The sequence below is a fragment of the Leptonotus elevatus genome, chromosome 1, assembly GCF_054856555.1.
Source record: "Leptonotus elevatus isolate MCC_2025b chromosome 1, RoL_Lele_1.0, whole genome shotgun sequence".
NCBI classification, from domain to species: Eukaryota; Metazoa; Chordata; class Actinopteri; order Syngnathiformes; family Syngnathidae; genus Leptonotus; species Leptonotus elevatus.
Window position 1 is genome coordinate 40,133,956 of NC_141239.1, and position 25,947 is coordinate 40,159,902.

Sequence of the window (25,947 nt, forward strand, 5' to 3'; positions counted from 1 at the left end):
ACCTCCCTCTCTTAATGCAGCATGGGCGAAAATACCAGCAGACCGAAAAGAAACCTCTGAAGAGCGGTTTTCTCCGTTTTCAAGGCTTTTTTGATCGCTACAAAGGTGAGGCCATAAAGAGCATTTATAAAATAAAAGACTACTTATGGCCTCGTTATCGCTTGAGTAATGTCATTCGGCATTTGTGGACGCTGACCACATTGCAGCAAGTGAGGGCGACTCGAAACCTCCCCGCCACGTTAAGTTAGCCGATTAGCCATTTAGCCACCGCCGTCCTTACCTTTAAATACACGCTAAATTACTCGACTTCTCAAAGTCAACGACACAAAAAACACCCAACGGGGCTCTTAGGGCTTAACACGGACGTAATGGCATCGTTTCATCGTTCTTCTGACGCCGTGTGATGTCGACATTAGGGCTTGCTTGAGATTAGCAATTTAGCATGCTAACCCCACGCTAAGTGGCCCGACACGTCGCGGTCATGGAACACCTGCAACCGGCTGGTAAACCCCTTTAAAATACATTTTTAAAAAGTGCTGAAGTTTGATTCATTACTATGTAATAACGATAATTTATTCCAGCATGTTGACAGCTGGAGTGTAGGTCAGCGAGTCAATGGATTGACGCGATTGGTGACGATCAGACACACACAGCATGTCTTCAGTGTCAGACGAATGGTACCTGAAGCCGACTACAATCGCTTCAAACACGATTATAGTTATTTTTACAATTATTATTTTGTATAATATTTTAGATACCATTACTTCATCACTGATTTCGCGGCATTGTAACTCAGTGGGAGTGTCAGTTATGAACTTTAATTTGTTAAAGACAAAAAGATAACACCCACGTCGAGTTGCTTTCCAGAAGTCAGTTGAAATAGCAAATAATCATGTAAATACCGTACAGCTATGTGGGGACCATTCCATTCCAAGTCCGTGGTGCTGAGACATTGACCAGGTATCTGTCTCTTTAAGGGTGTGCACCAAACAAACATATCTTTTGGAGTTCTGGCCAAAAAGTTAAACCATGTTTTCAATGGATCATAACACGATTCCATCAGCATTTGGTCGATTTTACTTGGTAAAAGGTTCCTAAAAGTGTTTGAACAATGACTTCTCAGCCATATTGTTTGAAGCTCTTAATAGGTATGTGGCTGAGCTTTATAAAGAGATGATACACATGAAAGGGAGTAGCTTGCTGTGTAAACAGTCATTTTTGTTGTGGTAAACGAAGCAACACGAGTCGCCTTCGTCTCGTCATTTAATTACCGCACCTCCACAGCTGTATAGAATATCACTGCCTTTGATCTTTGGATCCGATCCGCTTTGCAAGTCTACGAACAAGGCATTTACATATTTCTTCAGCTCCTTCTCTCAAGTAGGCGCTATCACACTACGAATACTAAAATCAGTAGTTCAATTATTCAACACAAACAACCCACCTTCACATGAGGTTCATCGTTAGTATTGACAATTACGAACATCCGGGCGTTTCTGATACTTCCCCAATGCAACGCAATGCAAATGCTTTCTTTTTACGGTGAAAGCAAACAGCGGATTGTATTGCTTTTGCCTGCGATTATCATAACCACACAGATTGTTATAGTAGTCAGTCAAACGACATCCCATCACATTTTAAAATCTAAATAATCTGCATAAATCTAATTACAACGATCCGAAGTCCAATGAGCGGAGAGATTTCTTTCACCGAATTGACTGCCATTTTAATTTATGTCGTAATCTCGGAATTGTCCATTAGTAGTATACTATCCAAAGTAACCTGTGAACACAAACTGATGTGACGGCGAACAGATATGCGTGCAGGCAGTTTAGATGACCTGTAGAAGTAGTTTCTACAAAAAAGAAATGCATGTGAAAAACTGTACACTAAGATTCCACCCTGGTTAATACATACTTTCATGGCGTTGGCCTAGGCACAAAACTGCAAACAGGTGAGATTTTCATTAAATAACAGATAAAAGGTTGAAGGTTCCAATAAAGATGCCGAATGCCGAACTGAATATATGCTTGGGTTATTAATTTTATTTTTAACAATTTATTTATTTTGCAACTTTTGACTGCAATGACTCAGTTGCATGAATAGTTTTCATGCTAGGATGCCCTTCGAGACGCAACCTATTTGTTTCCTTGGGGAGTATTGGGGTGACATTATCAGAACAAAATCTTTAGGCATCATCTGAGAATATGTGCTTCCTCTTGGGAAAAAAATTGCCTTTTTTGCTTTTTGGAAAAATAGCCCCAGAGGAGTCAGAAAAACACTTAAGTTGGCAACACTGATTGTGCTTTTGTTTACTAACTCCTATCTCGTCTGAGGGCAGCCATAATAGTGCGAAGACATGCTTTGAAGTTAACTGTAGAAACGTAAAAAAAAAAAGGGGGGGGGGGCATTCTAAGCAATAAACTTAAAATAACCGATTAAAATCCATTGAATGCTCAGATTGACTCCAGACTAATAAAATCACAGAGGAACTGTCATTAAAAGCCCTGGAAAATGTAACTCACAAATCCTCATAATTTAGTTAGTTAGCAATTTATTAAATATGATATAAAATAGAATAATAACTTATTATAATATTTAGAACAGTCTTCAGAGGACTTTAAAACAAATTCTGCCTGGGAACTGACAGCTTGCAATTTGTGTGTGTTTATGCGCCATTCACAGGTAATTATCGGCCGTGTGGGTGAGTTGTGATTTTTGAAGCTTGATTCTAAACATTTGCCAATTATTTTTCTGTGGCAATATTTTTATAAGCAGAGACTGATTAATTGAAAATGATTCAGTTCAGTGCCTTTGTGCATTGCTTTTTTCCTTTTACAGTCCTTTGAATAACCAATTAGTTGTTAATTAAAGGGCGACTGTTAAATTGTGTAACAGTGTCGCTGTCGTTGCACCCTTGGGCCACGTGTCATCCTTCATATCAGTAACGGCGGCACGTGAAGGTCGCTGCGTCCTTGTGGGTATGTTCAGGCCCTCTTTTTCACCACCATCCCCACTCTGGTGACATCACTATCCTCTGTGATGTCTTTTAAGGGGCTCTATAGCGTGTGAATGGGGTGAGTAGGAAAAAAAGAGGATAGTTAGTTTTGACATTGAGCACAATCGTATCAGGCTTTATGATTATTTGATGACTCAAAAACGCTTGTTTTAGTCAAGCACACACACACGGCAAACTTTAAGTGCTTTAAAAAAAAAATTTAAATTTAAAAAATTTACATTGTCTTTAAAAGGACAGTAACCACCCAGGGGTGGGCAATTAATTTTGCAAATGGGTCACATGAAAAACTGAAACGCTTGCCGAGGGCTATGCCAACATGCTAACCTTAATTTTGTTGTGTATCATTTTTAATATATTTAGAAAAAGTATTGTCTTGTTTCAAGAAATTGCTACAGGTGGTGATACTGTTATAATTAGGAAATACAAATTTGAAACAAAATTGTAAGCGGTCATTAAAATTACATCATTCTGCTTTAAAAATTACAACATTAATTTTGTGCACCAACCGCCAACTTTGATTAGCCGTTCCTATTTGGGACTCCTAAATATATAGATAATTGGAAAGTATAATAAATGTCAGTGATGTATAATGCTTATATGAAGGTGTATGTTTGCATACAGAATGATCAGGCCAAATCTCCTGGGCTTTCTTCCCTCCATGCAGGAAGTAAGAATGTTGCTAGCATTACTTTTAAGACCTCTGTTGCCATTTTTACTAGTCCCTTTTCGGAAAAATAGTTACTCGGAAAAGTCTCAAAATTTAGCGAAAATGTTTCAACACAAGTTGTAATTCTTGATTGCTTCCTCACCTTTATTAGCGTCCACACTTGTGCACATAAAGAGCAAAATGTTCAAAATAAAAGCACCACATTTTTTATATTTTACAGTGGTACCTCGAAGTTCGAACATAATTCGTTCCTGCGAAGTGTTCAAAGTCCGAATTGTTCAACCTCCGAAATATTTTTTCCCATAGAAAATAATGTAAATGCAATTAATCCGTTCCCAAGCTCCAAAAACAGAAAATTCCCATTTTAATTTCTATTTATGTTTTTTACATTTATACCCTGTACAGTATTTAAACAATAAAAAATACCTTACCTTTTTTGTTGTGGTGTGATGGCATTAGTGGATGATAAACGCTGTTAATGCTAGCTTTAGTTCAGTGCTGAGTTTGTGTATTTTACATAGGGCATATTGTTAGACTACTAAGCGGTCCTTGCGTGCGTTGTTTAACGTCAGGCACGTTGTTGAACAGCTAAGGGGGGATCCTCGTGCCAGTATTTACAGAAGTGGTCACGGTAGTTACAACGGCGTGATAATCTTCCTAATTCCACTGTGGTTCGTAGCACTGTATGTTTTTCTTTGCTGCCACTGGCATTGTTGTCTTTCTTTGGGCCCATGGCGAAGAAAATTGTCGTGGACAAATCAAAATGCACTCGCGAGTATGAAGCACCTCCGGGAGTATTCATGATTTGACAAGAAATTAGCAGTTCATAGTCTCAACTACCGCAACGTTAGCATTCGGCATTGCTCGGCTTCGCTCAGCTTCACTCGGCTACCCGTTTTCAAGGTACGTTCGGCTTAGCTTGCTTTGTTTGGGTTTTCGAACTCTGAAAATGAGTTCAAACTTTGAGCCATTTTTTTAACTCAGATTTTTGGGTTGAAGTCCGAGGTGTACGAGTTCCGAGACATTCAAACTCCGAGGTTCCACTGTACTTGCACTTCATGTTCATTGTGGGGGCCGGTCAGAGGCTGTGAGCGGGCTGGATGTGGCGCCACCCCTGGGCTGTACTTTGCCAGCGTCTGCTTTAACCCCATACATCAGGAGTCTCCAAGGCTTCGTTCACACTGCAGGGCGTGATGCCCAATTCAGATTTTTTGTTAAATCCGATCTTTTTATGTACCGTTCACATCACAAAAACAAATACAACATCTTATGTGAACGCAACGCGCCCGTGATGTGACTCGCATGCGCAATGAGCACACATCGAGTGACGTACACCCAAAACGACGACTCCACGTTGCATTGTTCACGGAAGTAAATATTGTCCCGACTCGCAAAGTTTTTCCGCCAGCCAAGCCACTGAGGCAAGCGACTTTTATCAGTGTCATATGCAAATTTAGCTGTGCCAGCACACGCTACAGATTGGTGGACTGGTGGACTTGTTTTGCGGACGGGTTAGGAGTTTGATCCATATGTCTTGTCTGTTTAGGTTATTCAAATTCGGCTGTGCGAACGCCCGCGCTCCTGGTTGGCTGCTGTCCTTGGCTTCCTCGTGCGTCAGTTTTGAATGTGCTGTTTACAAACAGCAACAGAAATCCGTCTGACTTATTTTTTCATCTTATGTTGCCAGAGTAGCGAGGTTGGAAGAGGTAATAGAAATATTTTGGGGAAATGAGGGGACACTCCTTGAGAAGTCTACCGAAGATGACGTTGCATCATCGCCGTTCGCGATGAACCGTCTACAGGGCTGAATTTCTAATATCACCACAAATGTCAACTTTATGCTTCATGTTTCAAGTGTGATGAAATTAAAATCAAATAAAAATTGAACACTTGTTACTCAAAACAGCTTTGTATAAATTCAGACGTGTCTCCCTTCCAAGCTTTCTCTCCAGCCCGCGCATAGCGTATGTCAGGCTTTTGATGATGTATGAATCGGATGCGTGTGGATGAGCGTTCACAGTGCAGACACATCGCATACATACCCGATTTATATCCAAAGAAGCCCAGGTCGGGTGTGAAAAAAATCGGAATTGTACCGTTCACACTGCATGAAAAAATCAGATACTTGTGAAAAAATCTGAATTGAGCTGCAGTGTGAACGCAGCCCAAGTTTGGTCGATGAGAGCCTCTATCCAGCTTGTTTTCCATGTCTTTCTCCTCCAACACACCTGAATCATATAAACAGAAAAGTTATCAGACTTTTGCAGAGCTTGCTAATGAGCAGGTCATTTGATTCAGCTGTGGGGGCTTTCGAGGACCGGCCTACACAATACAACAGGCAGCCTATACAGGGGGTCCTCGGTCTATGACGGCACAAAATAAAACATTACAATCTATTATTTTACTTTGGATTATTTTATGGTTATGGCAGAGACGACTTTTAAAGTGTGAGCTGCAGAAATTAATCGAATGAGTCAAATAATTTGATAACAAAAAAGTCTAAGCAAATTCTCTGCTTCAAAGCGGGATAATTATTCCCCACGGGCTAATATGACTTCTGCTACTGATGTTGCAAACCTGAACCATTTCCAAATGACTGACAAAAGTGCCTCTTTAGTAAACTAAGTCCTCTTTGTTTGCTGCCATGGAAGCTGCTAAGGAGGTCAAATGTTTTTGTTTTTTCGTAGAGAAAGTTGTTTGAATTTCAGCTTAGTACCTGGCATTGAACTAGCCGTGTTGTTAGGCCAAGTAGTTTTAGATTTTTTTAGCCTCGTCTTTTTCCATCTATTCCACATAATTGACTTATCTCTTCTTTTCAGTGATGTTTCAACGATGCCGATTGTGGACAAACTCAAGGAGGCGCTAAAGCCCAGTCGCAAGGAGTCGGCCGATGACGGTGACCTGAACAAGCTGCTGGCCTCCTCCGCCAAGAAGGTCCTCTTGCAGAAGATCGAGTTTGAGCCCGCCAGCAAGGGTTTCTCCTACCAGCTGGATAGTCTGAAGAACAAGTACGTGATCCTCAATCCCAGGAATGAGGCCTTCCCCGGACAGAAAGTGTCCGAGCCCCCTCAAATCAAGAGGCAAGGTAACCAAAGGGAGCGCTTTGCTTTACATTTGCAATTGTACTCTGAAAATGCACACACTTGTGCTTCATATAATGATCTTTCTTTTTAGTTTCAGAGAACACGATCGGCGGCCAAGGCGACGGCATTGCCGCGCCGCAGAAAATGCTTTTCCCCGCCAACAAGCTGACCCTCAAGTGGGAGCGGGTGTACAGGGTGGGGGCCGGCCTCCACAACCTGGGCAACACTTGTTTCCTCAACTCCACCGTGCAGTGTCTCACCTACACGCCGCCGCTCGCCAACTACTTGCTCTCCAAGGAGCACAGTCGCGTCTGTGAGTGTCATTGTAAACATAACTCAAATTTGTGTTTTTCTTTGTCCTTAAAGGAAGCACCCATCTTCCAATCACTCAATCTATCTATTTTGTATAGCTTTGGGTGAGAGGCGTGGTCTACTGGTTGCTAGACAGTTACAGGATATATGCAAATGAGTATTCACACTCACATTCACACTTACCATGTGTGTTTTTGGAATGTGGGAGAGGAAACCATGCAAACATGGGGATAACACAGAAAAGCCAGAGCCAAGATTTGGACCTTGAACCTTGGACATGTGTGGCAAACCTGCTAGCTGCTCACTTAAAGGAGACCGTTCCCATGACAATGACAATGTTACATGATACACTTATCAGTGAATAATTTATCTTGTGATGCTTGTAAATTACATGTACATTATATAGTACAAATTGTGGTATAGCTAAGATTGTGATAAAGTAGCACAAATTATATGAAACTAAATGTATTCCATATATCACCTATTCAACATATTTTTGAATAATACGAAATAACATGGTTGGCTAGAGCCAATTCTAGCACACTTTGGGTGGAAGGCAGAGATGCATACTGGACTGCTTGTCAACAAATCGCAGGGCACATGGAGACAAACAACCATTCACATCTTTGGACAATTTTGAATCTTTAGTCAATCTTATCGACATGTTTTCAGAATGTAAGATGACGGCAGAGTCATACATTTCTGTGCTTTTTGTGCTCTTCCAGGCCACCAGTCGGGCTTCTGTATGATCTGCGTCATGCAGAACCACATCATCCAGTCATTTGCCAACACGGGCAACGCCATCAAGCCCGTGTCCTTCATCAGAGACCTGAAAAGTGAGACCACCGCCTTCACTTGAATCCGTTTTGGTTAATGCCGTGACGCATCACTGTGATGTCACACTGCAGTACATTAGACGGGTGAAGGAATGAATGGGTGCCGTATGGAGAGAGGAGGAGAGGAGTTGTGAGTTTAGGTGTTCGAGTCCTAAAGGACGCCCCCGCGCCCCCACAACGACACTCCCTCCCTCACTACCTGCTTACTGCTGCAGTCTTCATAACCACCGCCCACCCCCACCATCTTTCCCTCGAGTGCCCTCTCCGTCTCCTTGTGACTGCAGGCTTGGGTGCTTTAGCACAAAAATACTCCTGAAACGACTGTAGGAAGAAGAAAAACACAATGTCATCTTTATTGAATTATTAGGGGCAAAACAGTTTTAGATTTCCTCCCACTGGACGTGACTTATTGTTTTATGTGAAATGACGCTATGCTGGGAATGCGGTGATGAGCGCATTCAATATCGACCAGCCTGATACTCTTTTCTCCCCCTTGTGCCTCCAGGAAGGGCTCGCAGCTTTCCGAGCTACATTAGCACTTAATGCGATGAGTCTGTTAAAACTCACTAAGTGACTGTAAATGTTTCATTATGTTGCTTTTTTTTTTTTTGAAAGTGCAGGTTGCAAAAACATCCTGGGTGGTTACTCAGAAAAGGGTGCCCCAAATCTGCTTTGAAGTATGTTGTTGTGACATTACATTAAGATTAACTGCACGCTTTTGGCAGTCATTCACGAATGACCATTCTCAACGACACACTCATGCCTAAACTTTTATTATGCTTAATGCTATAATAAGAGCTTGCAGTTCAAAATAGGTCATTTGCTGTGATTTATAGACAATTTATTCAAACGTGCTGTTTTTGTGCAGAAATCGCCCGACATTTCCGCTTCGGTAGCCAGGAGGATGCGCACGAGTTCCTGCGGTACACCATTGACGCCATGCAGAAAGCCTGTCTCAACGGCTACCCTAAGTAAGGCCCTTTTTTTTGTCCACATCTTTGTTTTTAAACAAAGAACAATATTGATTTCTTTCTTTCTTTGTGTAGGCTTGATAGGCAGACACAGGCCACAACACTAGTGCACCAAATCTTTGGAGGTTACCTGCGCTCAAGAGGTATTGAGTGTGCCTGCGACAACAAAATTTCACATAGGACAATTAATTGATTGATCCATTCATAAATTTTTTTTTCTCTTTGCAGTAAAATGTTCCATTTGTAAAAGTGTGTCAGACACGTACGATCCTTACCTGGACATTGCTGTGGAGATACGGGTATGTTCCAACACACATTCTCGTATATACTTGTACACACTAATCTCATTTTCTGTAGGCATACAGTAGTGACACCTCATTCGGTGAACGCTAGCTCTTCCAGTTGACTTTCAATTGTAATTAAGAGAAACGTTTTCTCACAGGAAATAGGAGTTTAACTGATTAGCTGACATATCCGTCGACTTTCCTACTACGCATCGAGCTTGAAATTGACTAACAGCTAATAATGAATCTCTGCCATCTCAATTTGCCATTCTACAGAGGACTTGCGACTATATAGCCCGTCTGCTGCTGACACTAGACTGGAACGCTCTTTGCAGCTGCGAAACTAGTGTACTGTAGTGCGAAAATAAGATAAGATGGAGGAGGATAGCGGCCTCGCAAGCTTCGGCTATTCTGATTACCGCTAGTCTACCTGGCTATGATGTCTCATAACACACTAATTCTATGGAAAACAAGATGAGAATGGCATGTGAAGAGAAGAATGTACAGGGGCTCACCACTAATTATAACTACATGCAGGGGGAAATGTCCCTTGCACATTTGCATGGCAGGTTTTGTCCCCTACAGTTTTTTTGCCGTCCAAAATCAATGTAACAAGATAATAAATGGATATAGGACAAGTACTAGAACCATGTGGAAAACACCTGCCAATAACATAAGTGCTTTGGATGGACTATACCAATCATGTGATGTCACTCAGACAAGTTAACAGACTGAATTTTGATGATCAATTTTCCCCGCCCAGACAGCATCGCATTGTGCAACAAGTCTGGGGGATGCAGCACAGTTTTCTGAATGTGTGAGCGCAATGTCGCCTCCTCCAAAGCGAAGCAAGTCCCCGTATAAAAAAAATCCCTGACACCACTTTTTAACCTTCCCCCCAGTCCTGACTGACCACTGTGACTGAAAAACGGGCGCAGTGGCAGAGGACAATGACTGGGAATGCTTGGAAGTGTTTGCAGGGAGTAACAGAAAAAATTGACTTCATGAACTGGCACTCATGTCTGTGAAATATTTAGCTATGACCTCATTGTATTTAAAAGCCTCTTGACAGCGCTTCTCAAACCTTTTGCTCCCGTATCACCTGAAAAAGCACTTGAGCCCACAAGTAACACCACATGACCAACATTAAATAACAGTAGCGTAGTTGGTACAAGTGTTTATCAAAAAACGAGGCGACGGTTTTATTCCGAAACGGCATAGTTAATATTCTGTTCCCGTCACGCGTTGCAATTTCAACAGATAGCAAACATTAATGATGAAAGCAATCTTCGGACACAGACGTATCGTTGAACTTTTACTGTGTCTGTCCGTCTTCAAAATCCATTTATATTCGTTATAGATTTTGTAAAACAAATGCAGTGCACCCAATTACAATGTGCAACTTTCATGAGGTCCGTTATACTTTCACTGGCATTCCTGAACATACTGAGCTAACCCAATACAGCTAATTTGGCAAAACTTTGAAATATTTATGAAGTTAAATCAATCTAAAGATGTCAAAATGACATCATAGTCAGCTACAAAAAAAATCTTTAAATCGTTCAACACCTAATAGGAAATATGAATTTATTTATTCATTTCAGCTGGTAATGTCTTGAGCTCACTGTAGAAATTGTATTGTCCTGTCTTCTTTCTGTCTTTTATAGCAAGCTGTCAATATCGTGCGAGCCTTGGAGCTTTTTGTTAAACCTGATGTTTTGAGTGGAGAAAATGCCTACATGTGTGCCAAGTAAGTCTAAAACCAGGTGTATATGTCTTCTATTCTAAGATGAGTGAGGAGTCCCCCTTTTCCCCTTTCAGGTGCAAAAAGAAAGTGCCAGCAACAAAGCGTTTCACCATCCATCGAACATCAAATGTGCTGACGCTTTCCCTCAAGAGATTTGCCAACTTCAGCGGAGGGAAAATAACAAAGGTCGACAAATAGTTTCACAAATTTGAAGGCACACTCCAGTTTGTCCATACATCTCACATTTCCCTCTTCCTTTTTTTTTTAGGATGTTGGCTATCCAGAGTTCCTCAACATCCGCCCTTACATGTCTCAGAGCTCAGGCGATCCCGTCATGTACGGACTCTACGCCGTCCTGGTTCACTCTGGCTACAGCTGTCACGCTGGACACTACTACTGCTACGTCAAGGTGAGACCATGACTACTTATACCAGCTTCATTGTTAAAAAAAAAAAGAAAAAACGACGAAAGCCTAAAAGACACCTTGTGAGTTTGAATGGTAGTGCATATATAAATGGGATAATGTTTAATACAATTTGTTTTCACTTTAACATTTTTTACTTGAATTTTTAAACTTAAAGGGTAACATAAACATGAAGCTTAAAAAGCCTACTTTGATGCTGCAGCATACTGATCTCTAGTGGTATGCGCTGTGCACTACAACACTGAGCTCAACATGAACAAGCAATAAAGCTTTTTTTAAATGTGTCCAACATTATTCTATGCTATGTTCTCAATGTGCAGTGGCTTAGAATGACCATTATTATCCTAGAACGTGCCACAATCTTTTATAATTGTTCCTCAAAATTGTCCAACAGGATCAGTGACAAACAACTTAAATAGTGACGTTTTCAATATTGTTTAATACAATATCACCAGCTAAGCTCTTGCTGCTTTCTTGTGCAATATCCAGCCACAAAAAAAACATTTAACAAATAATGCTTCTCTTTACTCCCAAATTTGTCTGTGTTTAAATAATTTTGGAATTATGACATCCATCCATTTCCCAAGCTTATCCTCATAAGGATGAGCTGAAACCCAGTTGATTTGGGGAGAAGGGTTAGGGTAAACACTGGATGGCCTGGTGGCCTTTGCCACTACAGTATTTTGTTGGGCCACCTAAAGTTCACTGACGCTAGCCGGATTGGGCCAGTACAAATTCAATAAATAAATATGACGAAATCAACGATTTCTTGCTTTTTTTAAAAGAAAATATTTTGAGTTTTATCCACTTACATCGATTAATCGTCATTGATATTTTTACTGTGCTACACAATTTTTTTTTTGCATGTCAGGTTAAATGAAAATGTGAAATGTTAAAAACTCAGTTCAATTTTCTACAGCAAAAAACACAACATACAAAAACGTAACTTTCACAGAGGTAATACTTTTTTGGAGGCTTAAATAAAGCTGTATAAATACATAGGGGTGTTAGAAAAAATTGATTCGGCAATATTTCGCAATATTACAGCGCGCAATTCTCAAATCGATTCGATATGCGGCCGAATCGATTTTTAAACATACATTTTTTATGGGAATATTCAACAAAACGTCTTACTAAGGGTTAGGATTCACACATTAAGCATGGAAGAATGTTATATTAATGGAACATTAAGCCTTAATATTTTATTTCAGTGCTGTTCAAACATCAAACAGACTGCAACAGATTGTTTGTTAAATGCAGTGGCTCAGTTATAAGCTTGAAGTTTCAGATAAATAAATACATTTTTATACAAATCTTAAAGTGTACATGTAGAAGTTTACTGATTAGTATTTTCTAAATTTGAGTAAAAAAAATCGCAATAATCAATTTATAGATTCGTATTGGGATTAATTGGTATCGAATCGAATCGTGACCTATGAATCGTGATACGAATCGAATCGCCAGGTACTAGGCAATTCACACCCCTATAAATAAATAATCATTTGAAACTTACCGTATTATATCATGAATTTACCGGGCCAGTGACTGTTCTCACTGGGCAACTACAACATGCCTCGTGGTGGCCTGACAGGAACAAAAAGCTTAATGTCGCCAGCCAATCACAGGGCACATATAGACAAACAATCATTTGCATTAACACCTATGGACAATTTAGGCTCCCACGAACCAAACAAGCATGTTTTCGGAATATGGGCGGAAGCTGGAGTACCTGAGGAAAAAAGATTCAAACCCCGAACTGGATTTATAAGCATCTGGGTTTTTTTGTATACGACCTGGGATCTCAACAAATACACACTGTCCCTTTTTTGTTTGGCCCATGGTTGCTCTAGGTAAAATGAAATAGTCTTTGACTTTTTTTTTTGGTGTCTTGTGGTATTGTAGGCAAGCAATGGACAATGGTACCAAATGAACGACTCCATGGTGCACTCCAGTAACATCAAGGTGGTCTTGAACCAGCAGGCTTACGTGCTTTTCTACCTGAGGTGAGAAGCTGCACACATTTGCAAGCCTCATTAACGTATTAATGTTTACACTCTTTTACTGATAGATTTTTTTGGTACTATTTATTGAAGGATCCCCGAAACAAAGAAAAACACAGACGGACACACTGGCAAACAGGGAATGTTGCATTCAGGGAGGAACAGCGCTTCGTCAGAGCAAATAAAGCGGGTTAATCTGAATGGACCTCTTTCCTCCCCGCAGGTCACAAAGGTACATATGAATACATATAAATACACAAACCCATCTGTATGAGGGAGGCGATTATGTCGTGAGTTACTGATTTACCCGGAAAAATCCACCATTTTATTTGAGGGGTGGCCCCTATTTGAGTAAATCTGGTTTTCATGTCCGTTTACCAGAAACTTGAGCCAGCGCAACTGCGTAAAATCCATTCCATGGATGGTGGTTTGGGCCTGCCGGTCGCCAGAAACGGCGTGAGCACTCAGCCGCCGCAGCCCCGGCTCTCCAGCTGGACGTTGTCCTCCAACGGTGTCACCAAATTGCCTGGCGGGCCCACGGTTATAGAGGAGCCCTTCAAGAAGCTGAAGAAGCCCTCTCCTCAGAGCCAGCCGCGTTGTGGCACGCCGACACCGTCCAACAACAACAACAGCAGCAGCGTTGGCAGGACGGACGGAGACAAAAAGCAAGACAGTGGCAGAGGCCTCACTGCATCTGCCTCATTCAAGTCTCTGTCTGATTCCTCATCTGCCGACACCACTGAGTCAAAGGTAAGTCCGCCATTTCTCCTTTCGTGTAAAGGTGGACAACTCTGTGCTACATTTGACTTTTAAAATAGACAAATGGGGCAGGTCATTCATAAATGAGGTGAAAAGAAATCTAGTGCTATTGAATGAGAAACTGCATCCAGCTCATTTAGGGTCACGGGTGGGCTGGAGTCTGTCCCAACTGAAGTGCAGCTAAAACAAAATACAATCAGATAACAATACAAAGACATAAAAAATAATGGATTACTTATTTTCTAATGAAATTATACTACTTTATAAATATAACACCAGTCATTAACATTGAAACACTCCTGCGGTGCCTTCTCTGTGACTCTAGACCAAACTGTCACAGTCCTTATGTTGACCGCCTGCTGTTCTGCTAGCGGCAAGGTCATTATAGTAAACTGAACTTAACAGAATAAATAAAACAAAAAATGAAAACTTTTTATTTAACAAAGTAAAATAAAACAAGATTCTTGTGTGCAAACTAATTTCTGTGGAATGTTTGAGTGAATTTTTGCTCATTGTTCTATCAACCAGGATATTGCGGGTCCTAAAAGTGCGCCAGCGGGAGGTGCTCCCTCGACCCCTCGCAAAGCGTGCAGCAGCACTGCGTCTCCTGCCAAGAGCGTGGAGCGCTCTCACAGCACGGAGGAGCAGAAGACAGTGAAGATGAAACCCCCGGCCCTCAACAACATCACATCGGAAGCCACCAGCAGCACCATGTCGCCGCCACCCGCCAAGAAGCTGGCGCTGTCAGCCAAGAAGGTGAATGACATTCCCATCCAAGTTGATAAAATTTAAATTGAACAGCGTAATAGTCATAGGCCTAATATTGGATGGAAGTTTTTGTTTAGTTTCAGTTTTAATTAGGAATGCACCGAAATGAAATTTTTTGGCTGAAAATGAGAAATGCTTGGCCCAAAATCGAAACGGCGAAAAAAACGTATGCCCAATTTTTATTATCATTGCATTTATTATAATAAATTACAATTATAATATTATTATAAAATATTTAGGCCTATTTAGCACGGGCATTTTAACAAAGCACAATATAAATTGAAACGCGTCAACACCACAGACATCAGAGACATGTTGGCGAATGGTACATTAAACACCAAACGCGGGGTGAGCAACTGAGCATTTTCTGCCGGTGCAATTGCACTTTATAGTCAACGTACAGTACTTTGCACCGGCGGGCACGGATGCGTGCGGTGCCGTGTGGATGACACATTTGTAGGCTATTTGGAGCGGGACACGGTGCGGCACACATTCACATATTCACCAACATTTAAAAATAAATACATTTCTTCGCACCAGCCAATCGGCTTTGGGAACGGACTGCAAAGTCACACACGCCGTCCTGTACAGATCTGTAGTCACCCGGAGATAGTGGTAAGTGTATACATGTTTAAAATTGTTGCTAGCAATAGTGCTAACATTAGCTAAAGTATTTAGCACGGCCACCAGAATGCAAGTGAAAAAGTGGAAGCGCTCGAGGGGCTCTCATCAAAGGAAAAAAAAGGAAGGCTCTCTCTTTTGACAACCAATCCTTCTCTGGTGTGCACATTGAAGCTGCCGGTACTCACAAACGGCATCGATCAGCAAGGCGGACACTCACTCCCGTGTTTGGTGTTTAATTCAAACAGACACTTTGCTTGCAGCATTTTTTTTGTTTTTGTTTTGCTTGCGTCACCACAACATCCTCTTTCGGCCATGTTCTTTCAGCTTGAATTTTATTTCGGCCGAAAGTGCAAATTTTTGCCATTTTTGGTGGCCGAATATTCGGTGCATCACTATTTTTTATGCTATTGTAATCAATTGTAGCATAAACAGATTGGAATTTAACACTAAGTAAATACGAAATAATATTTACTAGGAGAAAAAAAAAAGGCTGAAATAATGACTCAATATGTATTGCACATAATTAAAGTTCTTAAAGACTAATTTATTTGAATATAAATGTATTGAATTAAAAAATTAAATAGATCTGAACTATCCTTAGGCATTTGTCCTTTAACGTACCACTGAACGAGAAAATATCCCACTAAACTCAGCCGTATGTGTAAAATGTCACACTTATGTTTGTTACAGCATAAAATGAAACCAGCACAAGTACGACAATAACATCAAACATGTTCTACTGTTTAACAGAGTTAAAATCCACACAAGCCATAACTCTGTTTTCAGGGAAAACTGAGTTTTAGAAGGACTTTGTAAATTAAGTTTTTTAAGTACAAAGACCAAAATTTGAGTGTGGGTGAAAAGCAAAACTGCAAAGAAAGAAAAACAAATATACAAACTAAGTGTGGACTTTGTTACATACGGTTCATTTCCTTGGAGAACACGTGTGTGATCAACGCTGATATCTGAACAACCAATTTATATAAGCTTTTGATTAACAGCTTACATTTACTTTTATTGCGTGACATCAGATTTGACTTCACAAGCAGGAACTTCTAATACATCTGCTCCGATGCCCTTTTCGTAGTCAGAGGTAGGCATTTTCCCACTTCCCCGGTTTTCTCGAATGCAGCGTACTGGTACATGGGTACTTTTAAAAGCAATTTAGTTTACCCCTTATGCAGAGGTGAAAGGTTTACAGACTTGTCAGATAAGTGGCAGGGGTGGGGGACTCAACACACATGACTTGGACTTGAGTTGACATAAGATACTAATTTTGTGACTTGTGACTGGCTTGGCAAAAACTTAATGAAAGGCTTGACTTTGACTAGCATTTATGAGACTAGACTCGACTTTGACAAGTCATTCTGTTTACATTTGAAAATGTATTTTTATTAAAGTGTGCCTTTTTAGTTTTTGAAAGAAGTTACTTTTATGTGTTTTTAAATTGTTGTTTTTAATTTATCACTATTTTGTGACTCAGCAAGATTTGAGGACTTGACTTACGACTTGCTTAAACCAAGTCAAGACTTGACTCGGCTAGTTAGAAATTTGGCGGCGACTCGGCTTGACTTGCTTAATCATTATTATTTTTCCGCAGTAACTTGGGATTTACTTGAAAGTTGCAGCTTGAGACTTACTTGCGACTTGCACATAGGTGACAGGTGGCCACAAGCCTCTTGATCTATCTAACGAACTGCCTATTCATGTATAGAATAAGACATTATTACTTCCACAATGTGAGATTTTTTTTAAGCAGCTGGGGACATTAAGCAGCAAAAATATCTCCAGTGTGTATTTATTTACAATATCAAGTAAAGCAGCAGTGTATGTGGCAAATGTACATGTGTGATTAATACACTCTAAAACATTTTTCCTCCCAGTTGGACTCAATTGCATAATGTGACATTATACTTTAACATATCCTTCCTAGTTAATGTAACAGTCTAGTCAACCACAAAGTCTATGGTTTGTCTTTTTTCCTTTTTTACCTTCTTTTTTTCTAACCATTTCTAATTGTTCTCTGCCACGCCCCCTTCCTCTTTGCTCCTCCATCTTTTCCTGCCATCCTCCTTTCTTTATTTAATTTAATTCTCTCCTTTTTTTGTCACATTCATGGCTACTTTTTTCTTTTAGACCACCAAGTTTTTATTTTTGTCGATAACTGCAGGCTCGCAGCCGGAGTCTGAGCAGCATTGATGCTCCGCGACGAATCTCCGGCAACACCCCCCATCCAAATCACCCTAATCGCCACGCCGCTACGCCTAAAGCTCACAGGTGGGGAGTTTATTGCTTGTTTTAATTTATTTGGTAGTTTAGGGAAGAAAATTGAAGTTCCCCTGTAAAGTTCATAGTGCATTATAGATAGACTGATCTTGACATTTAACCCCAAAAGATCCAAACTTTTTGTGAGCAGTGTAAGTTGAGAAAAAAAAATCCACAAAATGTATACCGCTAAATAACGCAACAAAGTGACCCAGTTACTCTTTTCCTAGTGCTTCATCCCATTTTCCGAAAAACCACTCATCGCCTTTGAAACAGTCCATTCCCCTCACGCTGCACGCCAGCCCCTCTCTGAACGGCTTCCACCGTCCTGCGCAAAACAGCTCCAAGTACAACCCCCACCACCTCCAAGAAGAACCAAATGATCCTCCAACTCAAAATGTCCACCAAAAGAAAAGGAGGAGAAAGAAGCGGCGTCACTCCGAGGTAGAAGTTGACACGGGTGCTGTTGCAGATGCGCCATCTAACCCCGCCGGTAAAAAGAAGAAGAAGCGAAAGAGGGAGCAAGAAGATGGCGAGAAGACTGTGGTGAGAGAAAGCGTCCCATCCCATCTTGATCAGTCAAAGCCAGAAGAGGAGGAGGACTGGTGCCAGGGCGGCGTGTGGAGTCTCTCCAGCCATCAAAAATCCGAGGAGCTCAAACAGAAGCGAGAGACCGCCACAGAGGCGACATGTCAGACCAACGGGAAAGAACATGAAGCGAACTGCCTGTTGTTAAATAAGAAGAAGAAGAAAAAGAAGAAGAAGAAAAAGCTGATGATGGAGCAGGACACAAATTCGCCATGTGTAGCTTCACAAAGGTGAGATAAGTTATATATTTACTCAACTTAAGCAGGATTTAAATGTAGGAATATAGAATTCTTCCATCCATTTCCTATAGCGCTTATCCTCATTAGGGTTGCGGGTGAACTGGAGCCTTTTCCATCTGGCTTTGGACTATGGGCAAACATTTGTCTCAGAATTATTCACACTAACATATTCACAATTTTTACATGTTTTTCACATCGAGTGTGTTGTGTGTGCAATTATCATGACCTATAAATTGCAAATATTCAATTCTGTATATGAGTTGATAATGCGTTTGTGGATCAGCAGGCACGCACATTTATTTTTGAGACAAGTGTCAGTCACGCTGTATCAACATATTCACACACAGCAGTTCTAAACATCCACACGTTGAAAGGCCATCACTCCTCCGTCCGCTAGGAGGCAAGTGTTCCTTGTCTACATTGAAAGGGAACGAGACATCTCCAGTTCCTTGTTTAATAATTGGAAAACGAAAACCTATAGGTTCATTTAACATGTCGGGAAACAAAATATAGCCGTAATTTGTCTCCCTCAAGTTTATTTTGTCTACCTACCTGTTTGGCTGCTGTAGCGCCGTAGAAGAAGAAGAAGCGCCATGCCAAAGCCATGCAATCCTTTAGTGAATTTGGAAGATGGAGCTAAAATGAAGCAATTTAAAGTCATTTTTCAATAATACTCCCCATTTAACCACAGCCGTACCGAAGCCTCTGCCAGTACGAGCGACCAAATGGTACTCACAAAAAAAGTGAAAGTGAAAAAGAAGAAAAGGAGACTGAAAGAAGAGGTGAGGCAGGAGGAAGAAGACAGTCGGCCTTGCTCGGAGGGTCAGAACGGTGACGCATCGGCGCCCCCGCACAAAAAGAATGCGGCAGGGGGTGAAAAGCAACGCAAGCTGAGCACTGGTACGCACATCCATGCAAAAAACGAAGAAAAAACAAAAATGGCCTGTTTAGTTATTCGGTGTCTGTCATTTGCAGCATCAGTGGTGGTGTGGGACAGCCAGGTGAAGGACGGCTACAAACGTCAAGCACCTGCGAGCGACGCGTCGGGAGAAACCCCGGCTCATGCTGTCGCTCGCCTATCCTGGGACGGCAAAAAGAGCAGCGACGTGGTGCAGGAGCTGATGCGGAACGCCTCGGACAAAGCCTACGGCGCTTGCGGTGAGAGAGGCTCTGTCGAAAATAAGGCTGAATGATAAAAAAAAAAAAAAAAAAGTCTAATCAATATTAGCCCCCACCCACCCTCTTCAATATTGCGATTTATATCCAATTATTTTTTTGAAGAGCCTTTTCCAATTCCACCTTATTCCAATAAACAGTATCACATTTATTATACAGAACATTTTGGGGGGGTCTTGTAGGTTAGGCTTATGCTAAAATAATGGCAAATAACTCATTAAATAATTTGAAAGGCAGTTTAGCAACTTCAATTACAGTTGCTCACTTACTAAACACTTTGACTTGCGGTCTTTTAAGTGTTCACTAGGACAGTTTCACAAAATTCTACCGAACAAATGTGCCAGAAACTAACATGAGTCAAATATCTGATTGCAACAATAATGCATACCAGTCTGTAGCTATATCACTTCGCCTTTTCACTTTTCAGAAACATGACGTAAACATGTGCACCGCAATGAAATTTTCGAGACACTATGTAAATAAAATTGCAATCTTAATTATTCAGCCCTGCTTGATGCCTTTTCATTGTCTGTTCTAGTCCTCACTTGGGACGGAGACGTCTCTGCTGTGAGTCGAGATGCCATCCAAGATGTCCGCCGTGCCAAGCACGACACTGTGATCGACGAGTGGGACGAAGACTTCGACAGTGGGAAGGTGAGAGTGTTTTGCGCTCACGCTCATGACTACGTTTTCTAGAGTTCTGCGGTGAACGTTTTCTGCGGCTTTATTGTTGTTGTTGTTGAACATTTAGTACTAGTGATGGCAAAGAGGAAATTTGTGATAACCATAGAAAAAGAATAATCACTTGCATAGGAAAGATCCTGAAATTTGGAATATTAGTAAGTGCTCACCATCGGTTCGAAGTAGCGCTGTATCAAAAAAGTGGACATTTCAGACTCCCTTTAAGAGTAAGCCATTTATTAGAGGCCTTTATTTGGGCAAATTCATTGTGAGATATTTATTTGACAACTCCTTTATTTATTCCGATAGGAAAATCAAGGCATAACATCTATTCTATTTAGCATCTATATTTATCTTTATAGGAGAAAGCCTTTATCAAAGGCAGGCCTTTATTTGCACAAACTAATTTAGAAATATGATAATATACCAGGCATTTAATTAGAATAAACTGTCTTTTTTTGGAGGAGAGAACTTTATTTGAACACATTAATTTTTTAAATATTAGTATGTCTGTACCAAGTGTCTATTAAGTAAATTTATTATGGGACATATCTTATATTATGTACCAGGCATTTAATTAGTAGAAACCTTTATCCATTATTTTGTAATTTTAGTAAATACCAGGTGTCTTCTATGTATCTCATATACTAGTATGAGTATAACATTTAATAAGGAAGAGGCCTTTAGTTGTACAAAATAAATTGTAATTACTGTATCAGGGTAGATTTGTCCAAATTATTAAAAAGATGATCATATTAGCTATTAGGAATAAATACATTACAATGGTGTATTGTGTCAATGTTTTGCTATCATTTTTCTACAGATAAACAAGGATATTTTTTAAATAATACATATGGCAGTATTTGTTAGAACTGCTCCTTGAAAATGTTATTATGATATAATTTTGCCCACATCTTAAATTGTATTTCCTTAAGAGTATTAAAAGTTAAGTATTGCATGTGAACGCAAAGCACTGAATCGCTAACCTCGACTGTAAACATCAGCTTTAGCATAAATGATCTGGAAAAGCTTTTCAAAGGGATCCTCTGCTGATTTTGACCAGGTGAAGAAAACAAAGAGCTTCAAAAGGGAAAAGTGGAGAGGTGGCGGCGGCAGCAGTATCTTCCAGCAGGTCCAGGACCGCCGCAACAAGTGGTCCGTGACGCCCGGCGGGAAGCGAGCCTTCGCCGGGCATCGCTGACACCTTTTGACTGGAAATGGCAATGACACCAAAAACAAAAAACAAAACTCTTCCATTTTTTTCCTAAGTTTTGAATAATGAGCCAATCACAAAAAATAGGACTGATGGACCACTATTTTCATCATCTGCTTCAGGCTTCACATTGTTTTCATGCCATTTTGTCCCATTTTTAACAACTCCATGCCACTGGTTCTCCTTCAGTGAAATAGAATCAGAATCATTTATACATTTTTGGGGGATTTACATTTACATGATTTTATACCTTTTATCAGCCGATGTGTTGTTTTGTTGCAGATGTTGCTGTGCCGAGTGGATAAGGACCTTTTTTTTAAATTATTATTATTCAGGTCCACAATTCATGGAGACTCAGACATGACGTGTGTGTGTTTCTTGGGGGGGGGGGGGGGATTCAATTGCGGCCACATTTACCATGGCCACAGTGTATTTTTGTTTTGTTTTTTTGCCCCACATGTCATGTCTGTTCCATAACTATTTACTTTTTTTGGGCTCTTTTTTTTTTTTTATTGCACACAATTTCAAATTAGTTAATGATAAAATCTACTGTTCTGATTTCTCTGTTCTTGCGGCGGGGGGCGTCTTTCAACTCAACGGTTCACCATTGTGCTTGTTCTTCCCCACGCGTCAGTTGAAATGATTTCTTATACCTCTATGCAATTTTTTCCTCGCTGCTGGTCACCTCCACAAACTGGGCGGAGACTCAGGAAGCCATCCCGTATGTAGTGTACGCCATCGCCATGTGGCCACAACCGTTTTATATACGACACGTGCTGGACAAATACTGTACCACAAAAGACTGATGTGAATCCAGAAAAGCTCTCCAAAATGGAGCCCGCACTCATTTTCGGGTTGACCTGACACATACCCTACCCACTAATGTCATGACACAAAATGCATTTGAGTGTACAGTCCTCCCATGCTGTAAAGATTTGCCCCTTTTCAGTCTAGAAATTTTGCCTTGAATTGGCTATATATATATATATATATATATATATATATATATGTTTAAAAAAAACAGTGTTATAAATGACATCTTTAATGGATCCGTTGGTGGGTGTTTACCCTGACACGTGTTTTGTCAAGAGGCCGCGTGGCCCCTGAAATAGATGCTCCACATTTGCGTTTGCACCATGTTTGAATTTAAAAAAAAAAAGGTGCAATAAAGTTGTCACTCTTTTGTGTCTGTCAAGATGTTCCTGCTCTGAGGGCTGTGGAAAAATCCTAGTCACGTTTGAATTTACTTGTGCTTTTAGGCACCGGTGTGTTGGAATCCTTAACAAAAAAAAAAAATCCTGTTTGATTCGGTGGTCTGCAACCAATCCAGTGTTTCCCACAGAAATGTACTCCCAAGTCCTGCTACTCGCGTCTCTAACCTCATGATCCACACGTGAGTGACGGCAAACTAATGTTACAAGCGGTATATTTGGTCGCTGCGCGTTTGAATTTTTAAAAATATTTTTTTATAAAATGTTTTTGAAATCTACTTGAGTGGTGGCTAGTTAAGTTGAGTGGCCCACCAAAGTATAAATATGGTGTGGGAAACACTGTCAGAAATGTGGTTTTGTTTTAGAAATTCAAATTAGGCTTTCAAATGTTGATACATGACACTGAAAAAGGCCTTTACTTCCTTCCTCTGTCCTTCTTCCAATCATCCCTCCATTTCATGCAATTGTTTCCTTCCCTCCTTTCTTTCAAATATCCTTGTTTCTTTCCTTCCTCTCAACTTCCTTGCATCCTTTCTTCAATACCGTCCTTCATCCTCCTGGGCCTCCACCCTTTATTTTGTATGCTTACTTCTTTCTCACCTTCCTTCATCCATCCTCCTTCCTTCCTTTTTTGTCCTTTCATTCCTTTCCATGATCCATCCTCTCCCCTTGCTTCCATTCATACTTACTTATTTCACTCTCTGCCTTCCTTCCCCTTGTTCTTTACTTTCATACAACCGTATATCCTTCATACCTTCCATTATCCTTACCTTGCATCTGCCGTCTTTCCTTCCTTTAATTTAATCCAATCCGTCCTCCCTTACCTTTTCTTTCCTTCATTCTAGACATCCTCGTTTTCTTCATCAATCCCGTCACTCCTTCCTTTCCCCAACCCTTATCCATCCTTGTGTCCTTCCTTGAATTCACCCTTCCATTTTTCCTTCCTTTTGCTAAATTTGTTTAATCATTTTTACCCTTCCCTTCGTCACCCTTGTTTTCTTCCTAATTTCCTTCTGTTTTCTTTTCTGCCTGCCTCCCTTTCTTCGTCTTACTTCTCTTGTGTTACATTGCACCTTCTTGAGCTCTTAAGAATAAAAAGTACATACGTACAAATTAATTTCCGATGTCTTATGTAATTCTTACAGTCAATTAAAAACGATAAGTGCCAAAAGGGCGCCCAACTTTTTGCTAAGGTAAAGTTGACATGTGACGTCACGGCGGAGGTGGGCGGGACATGCGTGTGTGCGCGGACCGGCGGCGTCAGAAGTACAGTTCGCCTTCGTTTGACAACACGTACACAAACCGTTTGTGTTCGTTTGGTCTCTTCCGAGTTGAAAGTGACGGGGCGAAGGCTCTGTTAAGTAGATTCTAGCGAGGAAGGAGGAGGAGAGAGAGCGCGCGGAAGGAGGTTTCCGGCTTGCTCCGGGTGGTTCGGTGACGGCCTCGCAGCCTCCCTCCCCCGGGTACTGAGACTCCCTCGCGCCGCCAGAGGAGCACCAGGATGGAGGGAGACACTCCAGGTTTGTCCCTAACTCGCTCTTCCTTCATCACAGCTACCATGTGACTTGGAATAAATAAAGGACAAAATGTGTTATATGATGTATTATTAAGCGTCACACTGCAGACCTGACGGCACGCTGCTGCTGCTGCTGCTGTACTCAGCAACTAATATAATGAAAGCTGTAAATGATACAAGATGATTCAACATAACGTACTAGAGGTTGGCGAGGCAATGACAGGGAGACTTTTGTATCAATTATGCATCACTTTAGTATTCGGTGTGCTTGCAGTACTTCTCAAAATAGAGTAGCTGGGAGCAGTGGCCTCACAGCAACGTTTCCAACAAAAATAATAATAGAAAAGGTTGTAAACTAATGGCTGTGTGCTTTTGTGATATTGTGATCAAATTTGATACATTTGTATTTTTTTTCTCCATATTTTTGTATCCGATATTTTTGGGGTATTTTAATACAAGTTCTACATATATTTAAATGTTGTACACATTGAGCCTTGTTTTTTTAAAACAGGGTCTTTATTATTATTATAGTATTATTATTAATATTTAAAGGTGCATTGTGCCGTTCAAAAAGGTAATATTAAAGCTTTTTCTACATCATGTATACTCAACCAATGCCCAGATGAGTACGAAAAGCCCGACTGTTTTACTCTGACTGCACCTATCCACTTTTATCTTCCCTTTATAGAAGAGTTTGCGGACCCGCACACTCCACAGTTTATTTGGGGAGGGAAGGGGCGGAGTTTTTCTTACCTCATTTGAAGTCATGTCTTCGGTTTTCAACTGTGGCTTTCGCTTTAAGATCGTGCACGTAATCACACGTGCACCATGAACGAGCCTGACACAGATGCTACAGTTAAGATTTTTTTTAGTTTTTTTTTTTCCCGAGAGAGCTCAGTATTGTTCATTCGGTAATTTTACCGATTTGACATGTCATCATCATTGCTCTCTCTCTCTTTTTTCTTTTTTAAAATTAATTTGTATTTTGTATGTGGGTGAGTATGTGTGTGTGCGTGCGTGTGAGTGTGTATTCATTAGTTCACCTAAAACCTATTAAAAATCCCATACCGTTCACCTAAACCGAATACTTCAGAATTCAGCTAGAGTCGTGAGGTTGTCAGGAGACCCGAGGAAGGATCAAAGAAAGGAAAGTGAAATCCAGCACTGACCAGACATTACCTACTACCCACGGGTTACCAACCCAAGTCTTTCACCGACCCCAGAAACATCTAAATTCCAACAAATTAGGGAGACCTCAAGAGACCAAAGGAGAGACTGAGGAAAGGAAGGAAGGACAGATGAAGCAGAGTGAGATCCACAGACACCAGCCTCCACCGATTCAACGACCAGAGGAAGAAGCAGATTGTGTTTGAGTTTCGATAGATGTTGGTGTGGGGGATCTGGCATGCATGAAAATCTCCACCAAAGAGGGGAGCCGTCAACCCAAGTTGTCCTAAGTAATTCAACAAAGAACATTGTTTTTCAACTTGCATAATGTAATTCCAAAGAAGAAATAGAAAACACAGTATGTGCAGCAATAATGGCACCCCTCTTGGATATTTGG

At 40.8% G+C, this 25,947-nt stretch overlaps 2 protein-coding genes across 2 annotated transcripts in view; both read left to right on the forward strand.

Annotated features, from left to right (window-relative positions):
* Window positions 1-22,839, forward strand: usp36 (ubiquitin specific peptidase 36). Its single transcript, XM_086057555.1, has 20 exons — window positions 1-105; window positions 6,506-6,771; window positions 6,861-7,082; window positions 7,807-7,917; window positions 8,786-8,888; window positions 8,964-9,031; window positions 9,117-9,187; window positions 10,840-10,922; window positions 10,994-11,105; window positions 11,188-11,328; window positions 13,246-13,346; window positions 13,437-13,575; window positions 13,725-14,093; window positions 14,631-14,858; window positions 17,665-17,771; window positions 17,990-18,577; window positions 19,278-19,486; window positions 19,562-19,744; window positions 20,301-20,416; window positions 21,507-22,839. Exons 2-20 carry the CDS (start codon window positions 6,519-6,521, stop codon window positions 21,642-21,644), a joined length of 3,342 nt encoding a protein of 1,113 aa, XP_085913681.1. The 5' UTR covers window positions 1-105; window positions 6,506-6,518; the 3' UTR covers window positions 21,645-22,839.
* Window positions 22,840-24,125: 1,286 nt separating this feature from the next.
* cyth1a (cytohesin 1a) overlaps window positions 24,126-25,947 on the forward strand; it is a 65,631-nt gene continuing 63,809 nt past the window's right edge. The window contains exon 1 of the mRNA XM_086057611.1: window positions 24,126-24,387. Within this exon, the coding sequence (XP_085913737.1) occupies window positions 24,369-24,387 (19 nt within the window). The 5' untranslated portion in view covers window positions 24,126-24,368. The remainder of the gene's footprint in view (window positions 24,388-25,947) is intronic.

Coding starts and splice junctions, on each gene's coding strand:
- usp36 (XM_086057555.1), top strand. CDS start 6,519: ATGCCGATTGTGGACAAACTCAAGGAGGCGCTAAAGCCCAGTCGCAAG. Junction 6,772..6,860: donor CCCTCAAATCAAGAGGCAAG/GTAACCAAAGGG, acceptor CTTTCTTTTTAG/TTTCAGAGAACACGATCGGC. Junction 11,106..11,187: donor GCGGAGGGAAAATAACAAAG/GTCGACAAATAG, acceptor TTTTTTTTTTAG/GATGTTGGCTATCCAGAGTT.